General features: G+C 40.7%; 1 protein-coding gene across 4 annotated transcripts in view; it reads right to left on the bottom strand.

Annotated features, from left to right (window-relative positions):
• Positions 1 to 9,230, bottom strand: part of Fam193a (family with sequence similarity 193 member A) — an 89,372-nt gene extending 80,142 nt beyond the window's left edge. For all 4 annotated transcript variants that reach the window (XM_005365904.3, XM_013353324.2, XM_013353325.2 and 1 more), the window contains exon 1: positions 8,985 to 9,230. In XM_005365904.3, the coding sequence (XP_005365961.1) occupies positions 8,985 to 9,209 (225 nt within the window). In that variant the 5' untranslated portion in view covers positions 9,210 to 9,230. The remainder of the gene's footprint in view (positions 1 to 8,984) is intronic.
• Between the last annotated feature and the right edge of the window lie 912 nt (positions 9,231 to 10,142).

The following is a 10,142-nucleotide window of genomic DNA, read 5'->3' as shown; positions in this document are numbered from 1 at the left end:
GCCTCGAACTCACAGAGATCCGCCTGCCTCTGCCTCCCGAGTGCTGGGATTACAGGCGTGCGCCACCACCGCCCGGCTGTCATCAGTGTTTTTGATTTTGGCCATTCGTAGGTGAAAGATGGAATCTCAGAGTTGTTTTGATTTGCATTTCTCTGATGACTAAGGATGTTGAACATTTCAAGTGTCTTTCAGCCATTTTAGATTCCTCTGTTGAGAATTCTCTGTTTAGGTCTGTACTCCATTTTTTTTATTGGATTATGTGTTCTTTCAGTGACCAATACTTGAGTTCTTTGTATATGTTGGAGATCAGACCTCTGTCTGACGTGGGGTTAGTGAAGATCTTTTCCCATTCCGTAGGTTGTCGTTTTGTCTTGTTGACCGTGCATGTCCTTTGCTTTACAGTAGCTTTTCAGTTTCAGGAGGTTCCATTTATTGTTTCTCTCAGTGTCTGTGCTGCTGGGATTATATTTAGGAAGTGGTTCCCTGCGCCAATGCGTTCAAGAGTACTTCCCACTTTTTCTTCTATAAAACTTTATGTTGAGGTCTTTGATCCATTTGGACTTGAGTTTTGTGCATGGTGACAGATATGGGTCTATTTTCATTGTTTTATATGTTAATAACCAGTTATGCTAGCACCACTTGTTAAATATGTTTTCTTTTGTCCATTTAATATTTTTTGCTTCTTTATGAAAAATCAAGTGTTCAAAGATGTGTGGATTAATATCTAGGTCTTCTATTCGGTTCCATGGGTCCTCCTGTCTGTCCTTATGCCAATACCAGGCTGTTTTCAGTACTGTAGCTCTGTAGTAGAGTTTGAAGTCAGGGATTGTGATGCCTCCAGAAGTTCTTTTATTGCACATGATTGTTTTGGCTATCCTGGGTTTGTTGCTTTCCCATATGAAGTTGAGTACCGTTCTTTCGAGGTCTTTGAAGAATTTTGCTGAGATTTTGATGAACATTGCGTTGAATAAAAATATTTTTTAAAATCACTTAGTGCTAATGATAAATTCTTTAAAACTGTATTTTGTGGCTGGGTATGATGGTACATTCCTTTAATCCCAGAAGCAGGCAGTTCTCTGAGTTTAAGGCCATACTCATCTACACAATAAGTTCCAGACCAATCAGAGCTATAAAGTAAGATCATGTCTCAAAATAATAATCTAAATATATAAATAATATAATGAAATTGCATTTGTAAGCAATCTTTGTGTGTATATCTGTGTATGTTTGAGACAGGGTCTCACTATATAGCTGTGGCTGTCCTGGAATTCACTATGTAGAAAGGCTGGCCTCAAACTCAGAGATTTACCTGTTTCTGTCTCCTGAGTGCTAGAATTAGAGTGGTGTGCATTCATCCCTGGATTGTAAACAATCCTGACGCATGTTTTCCCATAAATGAAAAGAGATGCTAGGGAATGTAACAATTTGACTTCCTAAATTCATAGCTGTTGGGCTCTCCCATGTTGCCCAGGCTACCTTGAGCAAAAAGACTGTCAGTCAGCCAGCTAGACTAACTTTACACTAGCTGTTCTGAACACTCCAAAGAGGTCTTCAGACAACTAAACGGACTGCAGCTGACTGCCTGTCTGTGCAGTCTGAAGACATAGTCTTAGCCAGTGCTGTTTGAAATAGGCTGCATGAAACTATTTGCTCTCACAAATCTCTATGAACTCTAGATTATTCTTTCCACCACTTCCCCTGGTGGACTTCAGAGGAGCTGCTGTGATGGGGCTATGAGACAATAGAGTGACTGGTCCAAACACCCTTTCCTGGGCTATATAATATATACATATACTCAGACATAAGTATAACAATGGTGGTAGAATAATGGGTAAGTTGTGGAAGAGGTCAGACAGACACCTGCCTGAAAGGTGAAGAGGTAGCTGGTGTGGGACCATGGTCTGTCAATTATATTTTAAACGCTGGCAGGAAGTATAGGTGGGACAACCAGACAGGAAGTAGAGGTGGGTCAATAAGAACAGGAGAATTCTGGGAAGAAGGAAGCCCATTCCTCTGCAGTCCTTGCCCAGCCACAGAAGCAGCAAGATGTGACTGCCTCGCTGTAAAAGATACTGAGCCATGTAGCTAACACAGATAAGAACAATGGGCTATATAAGTTATAAGAGTTAATAAGAAGCCTGAGCTAATGGGCCAATCAGTTTATAATTAATGTAGACCTGTATGTGATTTCTTTGGACTTAGCAATTGCGGGAACCAGGCTGGGGGACTGGGCGAGACAGAAAAACTCAGTCAACAGGTAGCAGCTAAACAGTTCAAGAGCCAGGACAAGAAGAGCAACAGAGACAGGGAAACAGAGAAAAAGAATGAGTGAAAAGCTTGAGATGTCAAGTTTTTTGAGACCACAGGTAGTTACAGGTAGTAACAATGGTAGCTAACAAGGGCTGAGAAATACCAATATGTCAGGCCTGAACAAATACTATTAACACTAGAGGGAAAAGTTTTGTTGCAGCTTCCACTTGCTTACTGCTAACCTTTGCTGATGCCAAGCACCGAAAAAAAAAGAAAAGAAAAGAAAAAGAAAAAAGACAGGCAGAGGCAAACGCATTTACCCACTGAATTATCTCCTCCACTCCTCAAAAATGTATGTGTGCAATTTTATGTGTATGAGTGTTTTGTCTGCATGTATTTCTGCACATCACATATGTGCCTGATAGTCACTGGAGCTCAGCAGAGGGTAGAGGATCCCCTCGAACTGGAGTTAGAGATGCTTATTAGGAACTGGACCTGGGTACTCTGGAAAAGTAGCTAGTACTCTTAACTCTTGAGCCATTTCTCTAGTCCCAGCCCTGAAAATGTTTTAGAAGTAGCCTTATTGTGACTCATGGATCATTCAGAAGTGTGTTTAATTTGTTTGCCTAAAGACAGGATCCCAGCACTGACATCAGTCAGCTTACAACCACTCTAGGGAATCTGATGCCTCCAGCCTCTACAGGTATATACATGTATGTGTGTACACACACACACACACACACACACACACACACACCCCAACACAGACATGTAATTTAAAAAATAAATATAAGCTAAGAAAGGGAGCAAAGACGGAAGGGGGAGGAGAAGGGTAGGAGAACTGATGGTTAATCTCAACTGTCACTTTTATAAGATTTAGAATCACCTGGGAGGCAGTTCTAGGCAAGACTGTGCAGGAATATTTTGATTTAAAGAACTGAGGTGGGAAGACATGACCACAGTGGATGGCACTACTACTTAAATGTGCTTCTTAACTATATAAAACAGACAAAGTAAGCTAAACACTAGGATGCATATATCCCTCTGTTTCTTCTTTCTTTAAATGTAATTTAATTTAATGAGCACTGGTGTTTTGCCTGCATTCATGTCTGAGGGTGTCAGATACCCTAGAACTGGTATTACAGACAGCTGTGAGCTATCATACCGAGTGCTAAGAATTGAGTCCTCTGGAAGAGCAGTGAGTACCCTTAACCACTGAGCCATCTCTCCAACTCTCCCCCCCCCCCGTCTCTTTATTGTGGGTGTCATGTGACCAGCTGCTTCAAACTCCTGATGCCTTGACTTCCCCATGATGGACTGTGCCTTGAATTGTGAGCTAAAATAAACCCTTTCTCCCTTAAGTTGCGTTTGTCAGAATATTTAATTTAGCAACAGAAAAAGAAACTGAGACAAAACATACAAGAGATCTTACAAAATAAAAATAAATAAAAGGATAGTCTGGGTAACTAATGTCAATACGCTTAACAAAATATAGGCAAATTTTGTTATAGACAGAAGCTAGCATCTCTAGCAAAAGAATAAATGACATCTAACAAATAAATTAACTGTTACAACCAGTCCCAAAAAGGCAACTTCACATGAACACAGCTTCACAACAGAATTCTAACAACTACTTATAGAAAAAATAATACAAATTCTACCTGAACTTCCTGAAAATTAACAAGAAACATTTCCTTGTTTATTCTCTCTCCCCCTCCACCACCCCCCACCCCCGTGTGTGTCTCTCTCTCTGTTTTATTTTTCGAGACAGGGTTTTTCTGTAGCTTTTGAGCCTGTCCTGAAACTGGCTCTGTAGACCAGGCTGGCCTTGAACTCACAGAGAATCGCCTGCCTTTGCCTCCTGAGGGCTGGGATTAAAGGCATGTGCTACCACCACACAGCTCCAAGTTTATTCTTTTTTTTAAAAGCATTTAAAATTTCCTAACTTATTCTAAGACACCAAAACAATACAAAGCAAATTTACAGACTAATAATATTTTTCACAAACACAGACATAATAATTCTTAACAAAACATTAGCACACTGGAGCCAAAGCAGCAAGAGCATTTACTCAGCACCTAGATGGTGGCCTACAATTGTCTTTCTGGCCTCAGCTGACACCAGGGAGGAAAGTGGTATATCGATATACATGTGTAGGCAAAACACACATACACATAAAAATAAAAATAAATAAATTTAAAGAAAAAAGTTCAAAGAATCTTATTAACACTTGTGGACTAGAGAACACAGTAACTTTTAAGATTCAGCAAGCTGAGTATGGTGGCATATGCCTTTAATCCTAACACTGAGAGACACATCTCTGTAGGTTCGAGATCAGCCTGGTCTACAGAACAAGTTCCAGGACAACTAGGGCCACACAGAGAAACCCTGTATCAAAAAGCAATAAACAAAATAACAACAAAAGAAAATATGATACTTGACTTTAGAAACAATCAAACTGTTTTTCTAAATACACTTCAGGAACTCCTTCCATCTATATACAGAAAGAAGTTTGTTACTGTGTGCTCCAAGAGAATAATCTTTAACAGCAAAATATGGAAGCTAAAATGTATTATATTTATAAAGATGACTAGTATACAGCAACAAATCTCAATTACAATGAATGAATTATACAATTGTGACTATAAAATTCAAAACATTTGGAAAAATCAAACTAGATTTAGATGCTCAAGTGCTATCACTAACAAGTGATAGTGAAAGACCAAAACATGATCAACAGTTCAGCAGGAAGGCAAACCTAAGATCAAAGTAACAGAAGAACCTGAGCTGAGGACTATCACTTGACTTCTCAACCTCTGTGGAACAGTCAACACCAAACACATCTACAACCACGGGAAGCAACCAAAGCTAACTCACCAATGAGAACAAACTCAGGGGAAAAAAAACAAGCAAACAAATAATTTTCCATCCAGTATTAGAACCAATTTTTCTTCAGGATTCCGGCACTAACTGAATATCAGCAGCTCTTCAGCAATCCTTTAGGATTACAGTACCAAATTGAGACTGCCAAGACATCTATCCAGCCTTGTGGATAGACCAACTATTGGATTTCTCAGCCTCTCCAGTCTGAGACAAGGTACTATTTGACTACCCAGAATAAGAGAATATATGTAGTAAACTTGCCAAAGTCACTGACAGGTAATAGAATCAGACAAGTGTTCTCTATTCACTGCCTGGCATTTTACCAAACACAACAGAAGAAGCAAAAGCAAGAACAATGCTTAAGAAAGAAACGGATATATTAGTTTGATGTGGGATTCCCCTCTGTATGCTGTGAATATCATTGGTTAATAAAGAAACTGGCTTGGCCTGATAGGGTAGAGTAGAGCTAGGCAGAGAAAACTAAAGTGAATGCTGGAAGAAAGAAGGGCGGAGTTGAGAGAAGTCATGGAGCTGTCACCAGAGACAGACATGATCAAACCTTGTCAGTAGGCCACGAGCCTCATGGTAAAATATAAAATAAGGGAGATGGGTTAATTCTAGATGTGAGAAAGCTAGCCATATGTTTAAGTAATTGGCCAAGCAATGATTTAATTAATACAGTTTCTGTGTGATTATTTAGGGGCTGAGAAGTCAGGAACAAACAAGCGCCTCTCCTTACAACACTAGTTCTACACAAATCCCCCCCCCCAAATAAACAAAGACACAACTCATTTTATGAGGTCTAAAGGACAAGCCAAAAAGGCTCCAAGAAGACATTCTTCCTGATCACAGATGTCAAACTAGTGCAGCAAAGTGGAGAAAGGATGTCCAAGCAGATCTGAAAAAAAAAAAAAAACAGCCGGGCGGTGGTGGCGCATGCCTTTAATCCCAGCACTCGGGAGGCAGAGGCAGGCGGATCTCTGTGAGTTCGAGACCAGCCTGGTCTACAGAGCTAGTTCCAGGACAGGCTCCAAAGCCGCAGAGAAACCCTGTCTCGAAAAACCAAAAAAAAAAAAAACAAACCCATGGCTTTTCCAAAACAATCCAAATCTGAAAACAACCCAAAAGCCTATAAACACATACACATGCAGCACTAACACATACATACAAGTACTGCCTTGTGCAGTTTCTCAATGACAGGAAGAAATGACTAATCCTACAGCAACAAGGATGCTCTCAAAAGCACTGTGCTAAATGGCACAAGTTTATGGGCACTATGGAAAATGGAGAGCTGTAGGGATAATACTTAGGTCCAAAATATACTAAATCCTGATTAACCTGAGTTGAATTCCTGGGACCTATATGGTGGAAAATAACCAACTCTGACGCTATCCTCTGACCTCCATACAACATTCTGTGGCTCCCCTATACGTACATACACGTGCACACAATTTTAAATGAAGAAATATAGATATAATGGGGAGAAGACTATGAAAAGAGGTACCTACATGGATGAATAATGCTTCTCATAGAAGTCAGGGGTTATTAAATAAAAATGTCAGTACTAGTTGTGGGATATGACCCCCAAACCATACAGACTATTGTCACTACTTTTGATCATCCACCAAGCTAGATGTAAGACCCTATTGTTGAAGGTATTATGTATCTTGATTGTAGGACATAGAGAAATCAAGCCAGAACTAAGCTTCCAGCTTCCTTCCTGCTAGCTAGCTTTCATAATGATGGAAGGTTCTGTACTCTGTAAACCACTGAAGCAGAAATGTCATCAGTACCAGATATAAACGCTATGAGTTATAATTAATTACCGCCAGACAAGATATCCACTGTAACCATAATGGCATTGATATTTTATGAGTAATCAACTGCCTCCTGATTGGGTATAAGGCCTACTCCATAGGAGGGAATCCATGTCTGGTCTCTAAACCTAGCCTATGACTGGTGAAGTCATATGCCCTGGTGGGGAACCTATTACTGTTTTGTTAAATGGACACATTATCAAACTACTTTCTAAATACCTACATGCATATCCACATAGCAATGCTGCTCCTAGCCTTAGAAAGAGAAGCTTCTTTTGCAGTGGGCAACAGTCAATGAATACACTCACACTAATCAAAATGCTAAGAATAAGTGACAGTTGAAAGTTGAACACTAAAAATGACATCTGTATCACCTCCTTCAAGACTCAGCAAACATCACAGAAGAGAGAGTAGAAAGAATGTTAAGAGCCACAGGATGGGGAGAAGTGCTGTGAAACATTGTCTTCTGGACATGACACGATTGTTATACTTAAGTGGTCACAGCATCTGTGCTTACCTGAGCAATATGGGCCCCATCAACATTCCATCATAGATTGATTGGGAAGTTATTCATAAGGCTTCCATCTGTCCCCAAAGAGCTAATAGTAGTTAGCTAATGGTTGCTGGGGAGAATTGTTATTTTCTTCACTGGCATAGCCACTGTTAAGTTGTTCATACTACAGTAAGTAAGCCTCATTTCCAATATTCATATCAATAACCCTAATCAAACTCCCTGGGTCATAAAAAAACAAACAAACATGAAAGTCAGAAAGCACTTGTGAAGGTTTTAGGAGGGAGAGGGAAAAGGATAAGGAAAGGTACTGGAAGAAGGGGAAATAGTCAAAATTTAATATAAACTTGTATAAAACTGAAAAAAAAAATCTGAGATGAAAATTTCAAACTGATTATGTTCTGAATCTCTGGTGAAGAGATTGCAGAGGATTTCAGAGGTCCTGACAGTTCAATTCTGAGAAACTACATGGTGGCTCACAACCATCTATAATGAGATCTGGTACCCTCTTCTGACATACAGACAAATATGTAGGCAGAACTGTATACATAATAAATCAATCAATCAATCAATCAATCAATCAATCAATCAATCAGGGAGGGAGGGAGGGAGGGAGCTAAGGGAGAAAGACAAAACAGGAAACTTCCCAAAGCAGGGCCAAGAGGAACACTAACTTCTAGTTTGATCAGCACTGATTCCAGGATTAGTTACTAACACTCTGCCACCAAAACTGGCATCGAAACTGGGGGCGAGGTGTCTTCAAGGAGCCCCTGGCTGGGCAGCCAGATGAATAGTCAATGAGGAAGAGGAGTAGACCTAGGAGGTGGAGAGCCTGATCCACAAATGCTTCTCAAACTGCCACTGGGACTAACCTGAAAACAAAAGGCAGGAACTGCTGCTTGTTGCTCACCACAAGAAGCAAGGGATCAGAAGAAAAATCACTCAGAAGAGGGCTTCTTACATTCAGTAACCAAAAGGAAATAAGAAGAAAAATAGAATAATAAAAGGGAAGAAGAGTCTTGAATATGGGAATGGTTGAAAAAGTCATCTCCTAGAACACAAAGAGATATCAAAGCCTAATGGGAATAGCAGCCACTAAGCCTTAACCTATATCAGAGATTAGATCAAGCCTAATGGACTCAAAGACTCTAGTGAGATAAGCCTGAAATCGAAGAAGGAGGAAGGCCAGGATTCAGAAGTGCAGGACAAAAATTTTCAGCGATTTACCAGTACATGGAACTGTCTAGAACTCAACAAATGAAAATTCTTCTAGCTTTTCAGGGAACTTTATTGTCAAAAAAACCCTAAGGCCAGATGCAAAAGCCAAAAGCACCAAATAGCTTGCTGACTGCAGATAAGGAAGCAGATGCTCTTCAGACACATTCCAGAGAGTGAGCACAGGCCAAAAGATAGTGTAGGAGGAAGCATTCCGATGACAGGCGGAAATCCTTTCCTTTCATTGCCAGTTAGCCCACCACCCACAAGAGAGGAGCAGGAAGCCCATTGAAGCTGCAGCCACTCACCGGCTGGTCAAGACCGCTGTGCCTCTCCTCCTTCTCCACAGTCCTCCGGCAGTCTGGGCATACCCACAGCGGCAGGTGCAGCACGCTGTTGCCCTTGGGAGCCATGGAAAGGGCCAATTTGCTCGCAGTCTTAACTCCACTCTCTAAGAATGAAGAGTCTTTCCGTTCACTTCTGCATAGAAGACAATAATCCCCAGCGGGGTAGGGTGGTGTCCTATGATTCATGCCAAAACTAAAAGGAGTCTGGAATAGAAAAAAAATTCTATGTTCAAAACCTGAACCAGGAAGCCAAGATTGTTGTTTGTTTGTATGTATGTATGCATACATGTATGTGCATATATATGTATGCATATACACATATGTATATTTATATCGAAAAACAAAATAGGAGATGTATTCTAGAAACTGGTGACATTTCAAATAAAATAGGAACACCATAAAGAAGCACTTCACCCTCCACTTAGACTCAGTCTGCATTAATTCTACCAGGAAAACCATCAGCACAGATCTTCAGACCTCAACCAGGCATGAAATCACTACAAGAAGTATTTGCACACAAAGGCTTGCACCAAGGCAGTTTGGCTTGAGAGCACCTCTGAAGAAAGCCATCCCTGGTCTAGACTCCAGAGAACAGAGAATCTCAAGGCAGCTGTATCCCCAAGACCCAAACTTTCAAGCTATGTGATCATGATGCTGAACTTATAGCTTAATTCCAAGACTATGGGGTAAATATAGGAGAAGGGGCCTGAAGCAAAGGATCCTCTACCCTTGGAATACACAAAGAAGTTAAGTCTCATAGGTTTGGAAATACAAAGTGCCAAGGCCACCAAACAGGGAGCAAGATTTTAAATCAAAGCAGAAGACTGAAATGGATCCTCCTCCTATATTATATAGCATTACTGTCTAACAGCTGAGGGACACCTGCAGGCATAGGGTAGCCCCAGAAGGCAGAAAGCGCCTTGTACATTGCAATGGCATACAGCAGATCTCTCGTAAGCCTCTCCTGTCATTGGCATCAAATAGGAAGGAAGAAAATCTCATTCTTCTCTAGTGCTCAGCTGGCCTTGCCAAGCCAGCTCCTCAGATTTTCCCTTAATCCCATGGCTCTCCCTACACTATCATCAATATTCAACCTGACTATGAGTGTGCATTAACAGC

The sequence above is a fragment of the Microtus ochrogaster genome, unplaced genomic scaffold, assembly GCF_000317375.1.
Source record: "Microtus ochrogaster isolate Prairie Vole_2 unplaced genomic scaffold, MicOch1.0 UNK5, whole genome shotgun sequence".
NCBI lineage: Eukaryota > Metazoa > Chordata > Mammalia > Rodentia > Cricetidae > Microtus > Microtus ochrogaster.
This window is presented reverse-complemented; position numbering and strand designations above follow the sequence as displayed.